An 18,927-nucleotide genomic window follows, 5' to 3' on the forward strand; every position below is an offset into this window, starting at 1 on the left:
TGAAAATAAAGATATGCCTTTAGTTTTAATTTAAATGGTCCATGAAAGGGAGGAGAATAAAGAGACAGCAGATATTTAAAACAATTAAAATACTGGCACCTTCCTTCTTATCATCAGGAAATAAGCACTTGCATTCATTAGATAAATAAATTAGGAAATAAAAAACTGAAAAATAATTTAAATATTGTTCAAATTAAATATAAGTATATTCCACACTACAAGAGTATAATATTCCACACTACAAGAGTATAATCTAGACACTGATAAACTGGGATTGGTGAAGTCAAAGTATGGACTTCACTGATCAAACGGTACTGTCAGATTACAGTAAATGATTATAAATCTCAGCTTATAAACCAAGGCCAGTGATATCTGCATGTCAGTAGTTAGGACATATTATGGTTACACTACACCTTAGAAACCATCTGAAGATGTATGAAATGGTGCAAATAACACAGTCATTAGAACAGTAATGACAATTCTTTTGAGCTTTGCATGTGAAAATTTGGGAAAACCCAAGCTCTGGCACCAAGACACACATTGAAATATTCATAACTGTTTTATATTTTCAACCCTATTTATAAAAAAAAAAAAAAAAAAAATGACGTGTACACCACATGATTTCCTCATATGGAATAAATTGTACACATTTTTTCCTGCATTTCATTTAAACATATTAAATTAACAGTTAAATATTCTGAATTAAATCTACATCGTTGATAATACATAAACCACAACAGAATAAATGCACTATATTTATTTACCCTAGCGACACTTTGGCACTAGGTTCACTTAACAGCGTTACATCTAATTTATTTTATAACTCAAGAGTGCACAAAAATTATATCATCTGAAGAATAAATGGAAGTTATATTCAAATACTATAATAAATCTAAAACGATGTAAAAAAGAAATTAAACAAATAAAAGAGACAGTTTTCACAGACGATTCAGCGCAGCTTGCCCAACGCGCATGCGCTAATTAATTCGGTTCTCATTTCATGGCAAGGCAAAAATACATAAAAATTCAAAATATTTTCATTAAAAATTGAAAGATATAAAAAACATAAAATACCAAGTACAGTTACAACAATTAAAATTACAGTTTCTATGCAAAAATAAGCTAATAACTTAAATGATAATTCCAGAATGAATTATGCATAATTTAATTTGCAATAAGAGAAGAAGACCTAACTTTGTTGTTATAAAGCTTAGTTTCTCTAGATTGGCAACAAATCCACTATTCTGTCAAGCTTCAAATGTAAACAAATACGGCTGCTATTGTAAACAAAAATTAGGCTTAGCCTTACTTAAAAAACTTTTAAACTGTTGATAAATCCACAATTATTGCATGCAGGTTAACTAAAAGCATAAAAATCTTAACTGGAAGCTAAGAACAACATAATTCAATCATTTTTAAAGCACAAACATATTAGAATAAAGAAACAGAGCTGAGTAACAAAGTGGACATATACATACATATATTTACTTTTGGTGTGGCCGATTGCAACCAAAATAGGAAATGCGTATCTACGTGTTATAGCAGTCCTAAGTACAAAATTTTAACTTTCTGAGGCTACTTGTTTTCGAGTTATACGAGTTATATATAGTATCGAACAGATTAATTGAAACAAGATGAAAATTTGCATAAAATCTTTTATCATTCATTTCAATAATAGAAACAAATTATTACGATAAATATTTTATGTGGCCTCTCTTAGCCTCAATTAAGAGTTTGATCCTCTTTGGCATTGAATCCAGAAGGTTTTTCCAGGTTGTCAGCATCCTTTCATCTCTAAAACATATATTGATAATTGCCATTATTAATTTTTCCACTGTGGTACAATCCGATGTAGACAATCGAGTCTTGCAAATTGCCCACAGATTCTCTATCGGGTTGATGTATGGTAAATTCCCAGGTCAATCTAATACGGTGATATGGTTTTCCGAAAAAAAATTGACCATTTTTTCTGAAGTATGGCAGGAAGCCAAATCCTGCTGGAAAATTCCCTCGCCATTTGGCCACCATTTTTTCAATTCTGGTATCATTTTTTTCTACCAATATGGACTGGTGCTTTCACTATTCATCATACCTGTCACTGGAACAAGAGGCCCTAGTCCATAATATGAGAAACAACCACAGAACATTTTTTTAAGAGGATGTTTGGTGGTTTGGATAAGGTGCGACGAGTTCAGTTTTTCCTTTCCCCTTTGAATGAACTGAAATTGCTGGCCTTGCACAATGAAGTGAGTCTCATCAGAAAACAAGACTCTTTTCCAATCTTCTGCAATCCAATTTTCATATTTTTTGGCCCATGCAAGGTCTCTGGGTGCCTTTTGGCTTTCATTGCCATTGTTAAAAGTTGTTTCTTGACAGGTTTCTTTGCTGGTCTTCCCACTTCAAGAAGTTCAAGTGACTAACAGTCATGGGAGTTACGTGGACACCAGTTTCAGCCAATTCTCGAGCAAGTTCTACTGCAGTTTTACGGCAATCATTTCGGCTAGAATTCGGTAATCAATGGTTATCTCGTTTACTTGTCTTTCTTTTTGCACCACATTTCCCCTTCCTCTTCACTGAGATATTCCCTGACTTCTTATAGCAATTGATGATCCTATTGACTGTAGCCGAACTTACTCCAACATCTGCTGCAATGTCTCTTTGAGTTTTTGTGGTATGCTTAGCCATTGTCACTATCATTACTTGTTTATTCATTGATACATCCATCTTTGTAGGTTACAGTCAAAATGCTGAAATTGACTTTTATTAGACATAACAAAAAATAAAAAAAAAAAAAAAATCACTCAATCGATATCAAAACACGTGCTGTACACTGAGCAATGTGAGCAAGTGTCAAAAATAACCACAGTATTGCCATTACAAATAATAAAAATGTTGCCAAGTGCAAAAATGCAAAAATGAAAAAAAAAAAAAAAGTTTCAATTAATCTGTTTGATACTGTACACACAGACACCACGAAAAAGTCTCTTCAGAATTCATTTTAAATCAGTTTTATAATTTTTTGGAGAAAAAAAAAAAAAAAAAAAGAGTCCTTTATTCTGTCCTTACACACAGATGTCACACAAAAACATTATTAAATTGCATTTGATAGCGGTCAAAATGGATATTTTCGCTGAAATACGATACCCGAAATTTTTTGCGATTACAATACTTCCTTTTTACTTCATACAAGGAAATAAAAAGTTATATTTATGATTTAAAAAAAAATTATTTTTTAAATTACATTTAAGGGAAAATAACACATATTATATTATTCACTCATTTGTGTCTTTGTTGCTGAAGTTCGGTAATTTTTCCATTAATAATTCATATTGTACACTCTGTCTCTCACTTCTAACAAATATGATAATCGAATGCATTCATCGACTACCATGAATGCACCCACAGCACATGTTGACAATGACAAGGCTGTTGGCAAGAGACAAACATTCTTATACAATCAAAAGTCTTTAATCCGGACTTGTCGGGATTTTGGCGATTCCGGATTATAGATCATCAGTTTAAATCTATTAAGATGGCATGCAAAAATTATAAAATTTAAAATATGAAACCATAATTTATGAAATAAAGAGCAATTATGATCTAAAGAATATCAAAACTTACAAAAAAAAATAAAATAAAAATAAATAAATAAATAAATATTGAATATTTATTTGTTTCAAAATCATAAAAACAACCTTGTATTTAGCGTAGGTATAATGAAACACTCAATTGATTTCGAGGGCAGCTAAAGGTCCCTCCTCATCAGGAGAAAGAAATACCAAGAAAGAAGAAAATAAAGGAGATAAAGTCTCAGAAACATGTGGTCCTTATCAGCACTGCACGTGGTTATAACTGGATTTTTAATCAGAGTTGCACTGGCTGCCTACTTTTACTGAGCCAGGCTATCTGATCAAGCATAAAGGACAAGAAAAATTAGCGAAGTTAAAATAGGGAGCGAGGGGCAAATGCACCTTCACACTCAACATCTGAACTTCAAATAATGGAAAGCAACCACTGAACGGATTTTTATACCCTCTGGTAGTACCAAACGCGAGGAGCTAACGCCATCTATCGGCAAAAATAACCGAATTAAGATAGTAGAATTTTAAAGGCATTAGGAAGAACAGGATTGGACTTCAAATCATTAACTAAACCTGCTAAATCTTTGTGAATGTGAAAAGCCTCAAATCCAATTCACCTATGGAAGAAGCCTTTTGGATAATTTTTGCAGACCCAAAGTCAAAATTATGGTTAAATGTTCAACTATGATACGTTATTGAAGACTTGTTAATTTCGCCTTTTCTGACATAAGATTCATGTTCCTTGATACGAAACTTCAATGCTCTTTTTGTTTGGCCAATATATCTTAAACCACACTGACACGATATACTATAAATTCCCCAAGAATTCAAGACAGAAACGCAATCTTTTAGAATCGAAGGGTGAATTTTATTAATAGGGGAGAAACCAACTTGAAAATTGAATTTCTGGAGAATCCGTGCAATTTTATAGCTAACAGAAGGATAAAATGGAAGCACGACAAGGTCATTAATATTATTTCTAACAGTGGAATGTCTTCTTTGATGGGAATCTGAAATTTTTTTAACGGCTTTATCAATAATCACGGGAGAAAATCCACGGTCAATCGCAACTGCTCTCAAATAATTAAGTTCATTGGTAAGCAAAGATTCAGAGGAACAAACTTTAAGCGTGCGGAATACATAATAGTAAAAAGAAGCCATTTTTTGCTTAACAGGGTGTTATGGACAAACACACATATATTACTGGAGTCTCTAAACTGATAAATGAAGGCCCATACTGCTCGATCCCTAAGGATCCTTCAACTTCGGACCTCAAGAAAGTTAAAAGTGCTATTAAATCTTCCCACATTCTGCCAACTCAGTTGAAGAAATCACTTATTCCACCTATTACTAATTGCGCTAGGCTTTATGTTCTTCCAAAAGTCCACAAAACCGGTATTCCTTTTCGTCCAATTGTTTCCAACATAGGTACTGCTTCATATCCTTTGGCGAAATATTTAGTTTCCAGATTTTCTCCTCTACTTGCTAACAATATTCACACTGTAAAAAATTCTGTTGAAGTCATTGATAAACTTAAAAATATTTCTCCACTTCGTTCCATTATGGTTTCATTTGATGTCATATCACTGTTTACTAATGTTCCGGTCGAAGGAGCACTAAATTGTCTTGAAACTAGGCTTCGGGAATTTCACTTCACACATACTGAAATTAATGAGTTGGTTTCGCTTACTAAAGTTTCTTTAAGTCAAACCCACTTTGTTTTCCAAAATGCATATTTTCGTCGAGTTGAAGGATTGGCTATGGGTAATCCTCTCAGTCCGGTACTTGCTGACATTTATATGCACTATTTTGAGATGAAATTATTTGATAAACTATCTTTTCGTCTTTGGATTCGGTATGTTGACGACACTTTCGCACTTTTTGACGGTTATAAAGAGGATTTATCCGAGATTCTATCTATTATGAATTCAATTGATCCAGCCATCCAATTCACTCTTGAAATTGAATCCAACAATTCCCTCCCCTTCCTTGATACTCTTATAATCCGCAATGAAACTGATTTTAGCACCACTGGGTACCGTAAACCCTTTGCAGTTTGTTTACCACCCCATGCCAAGTCATGCCACTCTGTTAAGCAAAAAATGGCTTGTTTTTACTATTATGTATTCCGCGCGCTTAAAGTTTGTTCCTCTGAATCTTTGCTTACCAATGAACTTAATTATTTGAGAGCAGTTGCGACTGACCATGGATTTTCTCCTGTGATTGATAAAGCCGTTAAAAAATTTTCAGATTCCCATCAAAGAAGACATTCCACTGTTAGAAATAATATTAATGACCTTGTCGTGCTTCCATTTTATCCTTCTGTTAGCTATAAAATTGCACGGATTCTCCAGAAATTCAATTTTCAAGTCGGTTTCTCCCCTATTAATAAAATTCACCCTTCGATTCTAAAAGATTGCGTTTCTGTCTTGAATTCTTGGGGAATTTATAGTATATCGTGTCAGTGTGGTTTAAGATATATTGCCCAAACAAAAATAGCGTTGAAGTTTCGTATCAAGGAACATGAATCTTATGTCAGAAAAGGTGAAATTAACAAGTCTTCAACAGCATATCATAGTTGGACATTTAACCATAATTTTGACTTTGGGTCTGCAAAAATTATTTAAAAGGCTTCTTCCATAGGTGAATTGGATTTTCTTGAGGCTTTTCACATTCACAAAGATTTAGCAGGTTTAGTTAATGATTTGAAGTCCAATCCTGTCCTTCCCAATGCCTTTAAAATTCTACTACCTTAATTCAGTTATTTTTGCCGATAGATGGCGTTAGCTCCTCGCGTTTGATACTACCAGAGGGTATAAAAATCCGTTCAGTGGTTGCTTTCCATTATTTGAAGTTCAGATGTTGAGCGTGAAGGTGCATTTGCACCTCGCTCCCTATTTTAACTTCGCTAATTTTTCTTGTGCTGTATGCTTGATCAGATAGCCTGGCTCAGTAAAAGTGCAACTCTGATTAAAAATCCAGTTATAACCACGTGCAGTGCTGATAAGGACCACATCTTTCTGAGACTTTATCTCCTTTATTTTCTTCTTTCTTGGTATTTCTTTCTCCTGATGAGGAGGGCCTTTAGCTGCCCTCGAAATCGATTGAGTGTTTCATTATACCTAGGCTAAATACAAGGTTGTTTTTACGATATTGATTGTCACATTAGCGTGTTTCTCTTCTAGTCTATTCATTTGTTTACTTTATAAAACATTTCTTTCAACGCGTGCATGCAAAAAGCATACATTACGCATAGTGGAAATTAGAAAATTGCAACCAGAAAAATATTTAATTTGCATTCATGATATTTAAGGTCAAATTCCAATTCATTGCGCGCAGTGGTGTCTCCCCCCCCGGCACAGATTTCGGAACGGTCAGAGAAACAAAGGATATCCCTTTATCCATTTTTTGCAGCAATTCCACTTTTTGTCTGATGGACATCGAAACATGCTTTCGCTTTGTATATCCTTAGGAAGCTCCTGCATCGGAAATTCTATTTGACATAATCGAAAGTTCAAGCTTACTTTTATAAAATTGCTCTAACAGACTGCACAAAGTAATAAGCCAGATCCAATTCGAAGATTAAGGAACAACGCAATCTGCAACATTAACTGAAATAGATAGTTTTAGCGTATACCGTCCATTATACATTAAACGCGCATGCGTAAACGTATTATGCGCGTGCGCGCACGCATATGCGCAGCCGCAAAGGTCTCACGCGCATGCGCCGAAAGTTTGTATCTTTGAGGTCACGATTATAGATCATTCTGGATTATGGGTGTCCGAATTAACGACTTTTGACTGTATTATACAATTTTTTGTCTCAGTCAATAGGTCTGGAAATGCATGTCACCCAGAATGGGTTCATGTGTCACTTATGAGATGCATGTCATAGGTTCCTTATTACTGCATTAGATTGTGAAACAATGGAAGATGGATACTATGGAATGATTATCTAGAGCTCTTAATAAACATGTCAGATATTTGGTATATGGAAGCCTGTTGCATCAATATTAGAAGTTAAAAAGTAACATAAAAAAGGTCTACAGACTTTTTATTTTATTTATCTCATTTTGTTTTTATTATTTATATATATTTTACTAAATAGATTTCCATTTTGAAGCCTGATACCTACCACATCATTCTGAACAAAAATAAATTGCAAACAATTTGGCATCACTTTGCCATATGCCCTTTATGGCTTATCATAATAATGCATTTGTTTACACACACACACACATATATATATGTATAATTTCCCTCCCACGAAAGCCAGTTGCTTTATATTTGAAAGATATAAAACTTCATGAGCACTGTCCAAAAAAAAACCCTGACCTGATCTTCACTGAACATTCTTTGAATTGAGCTGAGTTGGACCATCAGTTATGCATCAAATGTTTACCATGTTACAGTATGAGTGGCAACAAATACTAGAAATAATTTATCGGAACTTATAGACAGCTCTACATGAAGGATAAAACATGCAATAACAACTCTTCTGAAAAAAAAAAAAAAAAAAAAAATTACTGCTACCTCTCTAAGAAAGATCAACAGCTGGTGTCCAATGATTTTTATCTACATAATGCATTAGTTTTCTTTAAAACATTCACTGTTAGGGAAGATGCACGAAAATTTACCAGAAGCTGACTAACAAAGTTAATATATACCTTCATCACATGCTGGTGCATGACGATAACACCTCATCATGCTTCTGTGCATATTGGTGGCAAAAGTATTAAGTAATGCAAGAAAGAAATTTTAGTATCGTGAAATGCTTCTATTAAGAAAAATAATTATAACGATGAATTGATGGTTCTACATGAGATTGCACTTCCAGAAAACACTTGTTGAATGTAATCCATCATTTACTGGAGGTACAAACAAGAACTAGATTGCAAACAACACAAGTAATTAAACAGAATTGCAACATACCATGGTCAGTGAAATTAAAAAGAGGTGGTAGCTCTCGTGAATTCGGCAATCTGGTTCCAGGTTCCCTTAATTCGTCAAAAAATGGATGAGCACAAGCTTGGAGGGGGGTACATCGAACAGAAGGTGTATATTCCAAGAGCTTTGATACTAAATCAACAGCCTCTGGTGGAGTCCTAGCTCGAAATACCTGTAACATTATAAAGATTACATAAACAATTTAAGATTTTTTCTTCAAAAGAAAATCATTATACATTTCATTTTCTGAATTATCAAATAATTTATAAGACCAAGCAAAGACTCCAGAAATACTGTATCTAAAGCCTAACCTCTTGCATTTATTATTGAATCACTTGTATTCCTCATCTAGTTAAGTCTTACCAGTGAAATACAAATTCATTTTAATAGTCCCTTTACTAGTTCTAGCAGTCTAGTTTAAGATTTATTTTTGGAAACATACACTTACGAGCTAAAGCATTACGACCGTCCCCACATTTTTAATGAACATGTCTGGATGACGTGAAGGGTAAGTAATTAAATGGGAATTGTATTTAACAGTTGCTTGGGGAAGGTAAGGACTTTTTGCACTTACTTTTGCGAATGATGGGAAAGGCTGCTAATCTAAATGAATTTGATATAAGGTACATTGTAATGCGTCGAAGTATCGGAACAAGTATCTTCAAAACTGCATGACTGGTAGGTTGTTCATGATCTGCCATAGTTAGTATTTTGCAAAGTGAATAAATGATGGCAAAACTAGCAGTAGACCCAAAGGGGTTGAATGTCCATGCATCATCAAAGAAAAAGGACATTACAGACTGTCGTGCATGGTAAAGCAAAATCAGCGCTAACCAGTGGCTCATCTGATAGTCCAATACATTGCAAGTCTAAATGCAAGCGTTAAGAAACACACAAGTTCAGAGGACACTGTAAGATATGAGACTGTGCAGCAGACATTCCACTCATGTGCTTCTGTTAGCCAAATGTAATTCTCAATTACACCTACAGTGAGCCTGGAAACATCGAAACTGGAAGACAGCTGCCTGGTCGGATGAATCACAATTTTTCATTCATTAGGTTGACGGTCATGTCAGAGTACACCATCTTTTAGGTGAACAGTTGCTCCCCCTTTGTATAGCAGGCAATATAAAGTCTGGTAGTGACGGTATTATGCTTGGAAGGACGTTCTCATGGGCAGCTCTGGGACCCTCAGATTTGGTTAAACAGACTGCAGACTATCTGAACATAACCTTCTGATCAGTTGCACCCTTACACGGCGTCTGTCTCCCCAGCAGAACAGTGCCGCATGTCACAATGCTTGAACTGTATTGGAGTGGTTCAAGGAGCATAAGGATGAATTCTAATTAATGTCCTGGACACCTAAATCGCTGGATTTTAACTCAAAAGAACACATTTGGAATGTTATGAAGCGGAAGCTCACAGCTCAAATACTACCATGTTGGAATATCTTGATTTTGTGTGACCGTTGCTTAGACACTTGGTACAACCTGTCTCCAGTCGTCTACCAAGAACATGTGGCATCCATGCCAATGTGAGCTGCAGACGTTTTGCAGGCCACAAGTCACGCAATGTGTTACTAAGTAGGTGGTCATAATGTTTTGGCTCTTCAGCGTATATTAACCTAAAAAATTAAGACAAATTTAAATGAAATTTTCTAATAAAAGAACTCATTTCCAAAAAATTTCAATTCAAATTTCTAATTTAAGCTCCCCGAGATAAAGAAAAAAAAGTAATCTTGGTCAATAATTTTTTAATGATAACAAAATTAAATAACATAATTAATTGTTCCACAAATTAGAAAAAACAATTTCTTAAGAAATTACCTTAACTTTGAGAAAGAATAAGATGAATGCCTTCTTAGCATAAACAATTCATTAAACAAAACGACAACAGTTATCTGGAAGTAATCTAAGCACTAAAATATAAAATTCCCATTTTTCAAATCATAACTTATATTTACCACAAGCCAATAACGAATTTTCCTTACTGCCATTATTTCCAGTGATGTTAATATTCAGCATATCTTTAGAAAACAGTTTTGAAGATTTATGTCTTTCATTAAATCTTAAAAGTCTCTAATGTACATAAAAAAAAAAAAAAAAAAAAAAAAAATTCTTTGAGGAGGGGAGGGGATTGTTTCTCAGTTTTATTTTAGATAAGGCGCAGGAAGAATTTTCCTGAATTCTGAATTTAGTTTCAGAATCTTGCCATGGCAAAATGAAATGGAATATGGCATCTCAGGCTTCATTCAGATGAAAAACTTGGTCATAAGGCTTTCTGATAATTATTCAGTTCATACCAGTGTAATAGGGTTTGAGCTGAAGTCAATCAGGGAATGCAATGCTGTGCATGTGTAAATGTGCAGTTGACTCAGTGAAATCAGCTACAAAATATCAGTCCAAGTTTGCTTAACAATGATTAGTCAGTTCTCATACCAAGTTTGCCTAAAACTGAAAACTTAAGAATTGTAGGCAAACTCCTTAAACCAGTTTTTGTGGCACAGCAAGATCTGGTTGCCAAGCAACAAAGATCAGTTTACATCTTTTATGACGAAAACGCCATCGCATGAATGAAGCCTCAACCCTTATGATTCTGCTTGCATTTGCATTCCATATGCCTATTCTTTTTAGTCTAAAATACTCCACACCTTAAAATACTTGAAAAGATTTCCAAACTTAATATTTTCTCACATGAATAAATTTGTTTCCTTTCTTTAGTTTCCATCCTTTTCTCCCATAATGTTTTTTCTTACCAAAAATGAACAAAGACAAACAAACAACTACTATATTAAAACCACCTACAAAATTTCATTCAAGGCATTTTGGAGAAAGAGTTACTTGTGGCTTGAATCCTTGTTTGGAAAGGAACCAAAATTTATCCATCTATTTTCAAAAGGATTACATACTCTCCAGAACATCTCACTACTATTGCATCTGTGGATGCCTACTAACATAAAAATTATTTGGGGGAATAAACGAAAAGTCTGCCTTCTCCTCCCAGCTACAATGGAAGTACAGTAAGACCCCGCTTGGATCCGTTCCATCAAAGTAGAGCGTAATGCGAAACAGCGCTAAACGAGGCTATCTTAACATGTAAATAATGGAGTTAGGGGAAGATGGATAGAAAATTGGTTAGGTATTAAATTTAATAATGTTTTTTAATAAAAATAAAACCAAACATTTATTTCTTACAAAAATAAAAACAATATAAACGAATATATTTATAAAAACAAATAAAATTCTAAGCCAGTCAGATCATTCAGTCTATTCTGTGTTTCCAATTTTCTGCCTTTTTGTCAAGAAGGCTTTATGATAAGATTGGCTTAATGGCATACTGCGTTCAATTTCGTTGTCAGTCCATATAGACAGTCGTTTTTCCACTTCGTTTATAATGTTTTTTCTAGAACGGGTAATTCTAGTTGCAGAGCTCGACGTAGTTGCAGTTGCCGATGACAGTACTTTTTTCTTTATTCTTAAGAATTGTCCTTATTGTTGAAGTTGCCAAATTCAATGCAGCACTAATTTGAGATTGACTCTCACCAGAATCTAATCTTTAATCACTTGCTTTTTAGTTTCCAGTGAAATGCTTTTTCTGGTTGCTTTCTTTTCTTGTTTTTTATTATCACCCATGATAAAAACTAAAGATCATAATATTTGTCACTGTATTAATCGTTATAGTATTATGTAAATTTATACTTACAATAATGTCAACAAATGTTTCAAATGATAAAAATGCTTCCGTACAGCACCTCACCGCAAAAAACAAGAAACATAACTACAAAGTTTTGGATATGTTATTTGGAAACCTACCGCTGCGCACAATTTCGAGGAATCCCTGTAGTTCATGCTGCGAGCAATTTCGGGGAATCCCGAGGTTAAAATAAAAGAGCGCTAAACCGAAACAGTGTTAAGCGGGGTCTTACTGTACTGCTAAATTCAATACTTAGGCATTAGTTCAATGAGCTTGGTGTAATCTGACTGTATGTTTTAAAACTGAATTTAACCCCTTAAAGGGTAGCTCAATGCAATGAATTTTGTCCTGCAGTAGTAAGCAGTTACAACAAAAAAGAGACTGAAAACTTTTGTCATCAGCTTCAAATATAGTTAGTTTCCTTGCCTGGCGCTATATCCCCCCCTCGCTGCAAAATAGGAAACCTACTGTATTAGCCAGCAACCATGAAGTGTCAAATAACTTCTGAAGCATTGCGAGCATCCAAAGAAAGGGCAGTTTTGTTCTTTAACAGAACTCTCTAAAGCTTTATATAATATTTAAGCTCTGACTGGTATTCATAGTTTTGAAGGGGGCGGAGAAAATATGCTTTGCAGTGAAAATGAGAGGTATTACTTCTAGCACTCAGGCTAACCACATGTTACGCATTTAAAGATACCAAGTATATTTGGTCGAATCACTATGTGGTGATTTTTTATCCCGAAATAACTCAGGTGAGCCAAGAAGGAAGAAAACGAATATCCTTATTTCTCTGTAACAAATATTTAGACCTGGAATACAACAAAAAGAATTCATACGAAAATAATTGGAATACAACAAAAAAAATTCATACGAAAATGATGTTGCTGGCTACAACCAAAGAACTATTATGTGCATGGCTCCAAAGTTTAAAAGCATTCTCAAAATTTGGTGATTCCTATTAAGACAGTTCCACTAATACAAAAGCATACTAAACTCTTTAGGCTAACATATTTTTATAATCTCAACTGTTTATCAATAAATATATTCTGGGTTTTAATATTCCCACACTTACAAAATAATCATAGTTCAATTTCATCATAGCAGAACAATATATTATAATGTGTAATTGAAGTACTGTATTTCTTCAACGTTTTGAGCCTTAGCTAAGATGTCAGAAATGCCCCTTGCTTTCATATGTACAAGTGAGATAATTTATCATAGTGCTATCATATGCTTAATTCTGAATTCTTCAGTATCAATAATATGTTATTAACCGAAAACAAGATTAAGCTTATGTGTCATATTGTAAAAGTATCACATTTAATATACAGTTCACTGTTGTTTGAAGTAATTCTCAAAGCATTTTGTAATTAATTTTTGAATTTTGGCAGAAAGTACGAGGGCCATCCAGGAAGTAGATTACGTTTCCGTCTGTGTCCGCTAGGGGCGGGGCTAGCGCGGCCATCTTGGGGTCAGAGCGTTGCGCAGCTCAGTCTGCATCTAGCCGTGCTAGTGAGAGGTTCGTGCTGTGCTCCGTTCAGATACTGTGACGGTTTGAAATGTCTGCGTTAATTGAAAATCCCGCGAGCTGCGCTCAGTAATAAGGTTTCTGACTGCAAAAAACTGTAAACCGATAGAAATCTATCGGCAGCTTCGTGAAGTGTATGGGGACAACATTATCACTGAAGGTGGAGTGCGTCAGTGGGTCATAAGATTTCAAAATGGCCGAACCAATGTTCACGACGAAGATCGAAGTGGGAGACCCAGCATAGTGACCGCCGAACTTCTCGAAAAAGTCGATGCTAAAGTCCGTGAAAATCGAAATTTCACAATAACAGAACTTTCTTTGAGTTTTCCACAAATTTCGCGAAGTTTGTTGCACGAAATCATCAGCGAAAAGCTTGGTTACCACAAGTTTTGTGCAAGATGGATTCCAAAAATCTTGACAGAGGACCACAAAAATCAGCGAATGGCTGCAGCGTTGAACTTTTTGGACGCTTACCATAAGGATGGTGACTCTTTACTCGATCGCATCGTTACTGGTGACGAAACATGGGTGAAACATGTGAACTGTGAAACGAAATTGCAATCAATGCAGTGGGGGCACACAAGTTCTCCCCAAAAACCCAAGAAATGCATGCAAACAATGTCGCAGGCGCAGGCGGCCGAATTTTTCGACGAAGGAATTTCCAAGCTCGTACATCGCTACGATAAATGCCTTAATTTGTATGGTGACTATGTAGAAAAGTAGTATTTGAGTGTGGCTTTCATCTGTATATAATAAAATTTGTTTCCTATACTTTGTTTATTTTTTTATTCCAAAACGTAATCTACTTTCTGGATAGCCCTCGTAATTTACCTATTCTTGACTCAAAAATCAAATAACATTATGAACATGAAATATATAAATGAGAAAATATTATTACAAAAATTCCTCACTGTTAGTAATTGTCACTCATAATTGCTCACTTTGCAAAACAAAATGAAGCATTACCTAGAAAGCAACTTTACAAAAGTGCTTTCTAGGTACATCACACAACATAGATGTTTCTATTTGCAGAAAATATTAACTTTAGTTTGAGAACATATAAAATGACATTTTTGGCAACAACAATTTTTTTAAAAATTCACAAACAGGAATTTAAACTTCTTTAACAAACATTTTTAACGTTCTAACAAAACAGATGTTCCAAACAAAAGCTATAACACATTTAATTCAATAAAAACCTTGCTCCATGGATGAGCTTTAATTTGGGGAAAGCGAAACTCCGTATAGTTACGATTCATCTCGCGGATCTGCTCCTTTGTTGGAGTGCCCAGAACTTTGATTATTTCAACTAGTTGATCTACACCACTGTCTCCTGGAAAAATTGGTTGACCTAAAAGTAATTCTGCTAAAACACATCCAGCTGACCAAACATCTGAAAATTTGAAGACAGGCCATTAATACCAAAGGCGGGGAAAAAAAAAAAAAAAAAAAAAAAAAAAAAAAAAATAATAATAATAATAATAATAATAATAATAATAATAATAAAAAATCTAAATTAACAAACACAAAAGCAATAATCATAACTAGATAGAAATTAAAACCACTGAATTTATCCGCATAAACTGTCTATATTTCCAATGTAGTTATAAGGTACAATGCGCCTCCCCCCCCAAAGGAAGGGTGGACAGTTCCATATCTCTTGTTCTAGTAGGTCGATTGACAAAATTCGACTTGTGTTTTTCATGTCTTGAAAGCGCGACTTAGGATATGTATTAAATTTATATATAGCATTGTTCTAATATAGGTATTTTGACACAAAATCGCACTTTTTCTGAAATGACATGGCAATCTTTTTCCATATTTTGATTCTACGATTCAAATTATGCCAAACTGCCCCACGTTTTGGAAACATTGTGCAAGTAGTTTTTAAAAAATTAGCTCGCAAAATTTTAGCGACTCAATGTTAATTGAATTGAGTATATATTTGTTAACATCTCTTTTTTTTTCATTAAACTTACTTGACTTTTCCTTTCACATTTCGAAATTTAGGTTCATTCCAAATAAAATTTGCCCAGCTTTTATGATTTATTTTTCAAATAATTTTTATAAATTTTTCAAAAAAAATTGAGTTATAACCTATAAAATTTTTATCATCTTAAAGTAGATATATTTTTAGGCACACCTGCAAAAAATTAGAGTCTTTTATTCAAAATTTTCGAAGACGGATTTACATGTTGGTGCATTTTGAAATTTGGCATATTTGTTATAAGCGATAATGCCAAATGTGGTTTATGCACGTTGTTAAAATTATTTGAAAGTATGAACGATGACCTTTTTCCACTTGTGTGCAATGAAAAAAAGGAAAGGAAAATAGGTTGCTATAAATTAAGGAGTTCACAAGTGAATTATTCTTGGCGCAAACTGGGAAAAAAAAAATGCTTATTAGCTCTTTATCGTGATCCTGAATAAATAATTCTGAGAAACAGTTATCTTTCGCTCATCACGTTTTGCTGCTACCTTTGATGTCAGTTAATAAAAAAAAGTGCCATCAATACAATTCCATGTACTTGTAGTCCAGATTTGTTCCTTTGCCTTCAAACTTGCAACTACCCATATTTTTACTTTGTAAATAAGGCAATGAAACTCTTGTTCCTGAACAAGTTTCTGAAGTCGCCGTCTGTCTCAGACTTACTAACAACCTCATAAAAAATGCAACAATGGCTTGATACACAATATATTAAAATTAATTCCTAAATCAAGGAAAGTTCATACCACTGGAGAAGAATTGATAATGCCAACTATCAAGAAAGTTTTAAAAATGGTTTTTAAAAGATGCATTTCATAACTTCACTTCTGTGTATTGCACATAAAATTAGTTAATAATGTGTTATGTATTAAAATATGTTATTATTAAAGAAGTGACCCTTTTTGTGATGATTGGTTGGTTAGGGTTTTTTGGCACAAAACCCATAGGGGTTATATTGTGCAAATTAAAAGGCCGTGTATTTTCAATAAAATAAATAAATAAATAAATAAAGACACAAAACACATATACTATTTAGTACATACTCACAAATAGAAATCTAAGACAAAGTTACATATAGGGTATAAAATAGCAATAATGTTTAATAAAACCTGCAATAAAATCAAACTCATAAAATTCTTTTACAAAAGATATGAAAGACCATGAAATGCAGATAGAAAACTCTTATCGTCAAAGGATAAATTTTGATAATATGGATACAACTGGATTCCAGTTAGACCTACTAAAACACAAATTGAATTCAGTGCATTCAAATAATGTGATAAAACTTTGTAGCTTTTAAAAAGTTTAAAATGTTAGGATGTACTTCTTCACCAACTAAATCTTTTGCTGAAATCTCACAAATATTAAAATATAAATTTCAATAGCAATTAAAAATTGGACAATCAATTAAAATGTGTTAAATGAGTTCTGCATTCAGCACATACTGGTTCAGTTTCGCCCATCAACAGGTACCTGTGTGCTAGAACTGGAGAAGAATGGAGAACTTATGTGACCGACTCTTAGCCGGGTCAGAAGGACCTGCTCCTTTCGGTTTGGGGCACATTTCCAATGCTTTATTTTAGGTTTTATATTTTGTAATTCATTGGTTAACTGTGCATCCCAAAGTTCAAATTTCCATTTCATCAAAATTTTCCTCCCAATCAGCGTGTTAATATCTGAATAGGGGATAGGTCGGCTAGATGCCCCATAGGCATATTGTACCTTTTATAACAACATGACTTGGTACCCAGCCATAAAAGATCCAGTAACCTTTGGCCTTGAAGCTAATATTGAGCTTTAGCACTTCTACGATTAACGGATTTGTGTTATTCACATACGGTTCAAGAGCTTTTAGCACACTTAGTAAGTCTGTGTAAATAATGAAATTTTTCCTATGTTGTTTACCTATGAAAGATAGAGCTTATAGTAAAGCAACGATCTCCGCAGTAAAGATGGTACAAGCAAGATGAAGCTCTCTTCCTGCGATGATATTCTCGCACACAAAGGCAAAGCGAACGAGATCCTGGGACTTAGATCTATCTGTATATATTGCAACATAGTCAATGAAAGCCTGTCTATGTTCACAAAAAATCTGCTTGTACACACATCACTGGCATTATTGTTAGCTAAGTTGAAAAATATGTTGAGAAGCTCAATGTGTGTATCTTTCCAAGGAGGTATTTCCATAAACTTTACCGCTTGGAATTCCATCTCTTCCAAGTCGTGTTCTTGTATCTACTGTCGGATGCATACTCCAAAAGCAGGAATACAAGAAGGGCGCGCTTGGAAGAGCAAATAAAACTGGCTATCAAGCACTAAATGGTTGGCTGGATGATCAGGATGTGATACAGTTTTAAGCAAGATTGAAGAGACAATTGCTCACACCTCGGCTGGAGGGATGGGTCAATATAAAAAAGGATTACACTCAGTACACAGCCCTGTGGCACTCCCTCTTGGTAAAAGGATTTAAAAAGCACAGAACCAATTTTTACTTGAAACAGCCTGTCTTTCATGAAATTCTGAATGAAAATTGGAAGTTTTCCCCATAGGGCATTATGAAAAAGATCTTGGAGAATTCCATATCTACATGTCTAATCATATGCCTTTTCCATGTAAAAAAAAAAAAAAAAAACTAAATGGCTTCTCTTAAGAAAGGCAATACACACTGCGGTCTCAAGGAGAAGCACATTATCAGTTGTCGATTGGCCTTTCCAGAAATCACTTTGGCTTGGGGATTCGTAACCATTTTTTTCCCCAAAATGGACAAGGCAACTATTTATCATTTTCTCCAGAAGTTTGCATAGACAGCTAGTGCAATTGATAGGACGACAATTTGGATTCCTTGGGTCTTTTCCAGGTTTGTTATGGGGATAACTACAGCATTAAGGAAAAAACAATCCTTTCATATTCTCTTATACAGAATGAGAAGAGATTTTCGTGATTTATTGGACAAATGCTTCAGCATAATATAGGAAATGCCATCATGGTCAGAACTCATCATAGGCACTAATGATAAAACTGTTCACCTCCGGCATAGTGAAATCAGTGTTATATGCTTCTGTATTGAGAGTTAAAAAAAGAGTATGCAGAGTTAAATTTGATGGATGTATTCTCACAGTTTAGCTGAGAAGAATGCTGGCAGATACGTACTATTTGACACAGCATTAAAAGTCTCACCTATGATATTAGAA

General features: G+C 34.3%; 1 protein-coding gene across 1 annotated transcript in view; it reads right to left on the reverse strand.

The window, feature by feature from the left end:
* Positions 1-18,927, reverse strand: part of LOC118193201 (glycogen synthase kinase-3 beta-like) — a 64,626-nt gene that overhangs the window by 7,789 nt on the left and 37,910 nt on the right. Inside the window, exons 7-8 of the mRNA XM_035364253.2 lie at positions 14,949-15,142; positions 8,514-8,700 (exon numbers count right to left, since the gene is read on the reverse strand). Of these exons, the coding sequence (XP_035220144.1) occupies positions 8,514-8,700; positions 14,949-15,142 (381 nt within the window). The remainder of the gene's footprint in view (positions 1-8,513; positions 8,701-14,948; positions 15,143-18,927) is intronic.

Source organism: Stegodyphus dumicola, chromosome 3 (genome assembly GCF_044657685.1).
Source record: "Stegodyphus dumicola isolate Sdum_Otavi_A_Nest chromosome 3, ASM4465768v1".
Taxonomy (NCBI): Eukaryota; Metazoa; Arthropoda; class Arachnida; order Araneae; family Eresidae; genus Stegodyphus; species Stegodyphus dumicola.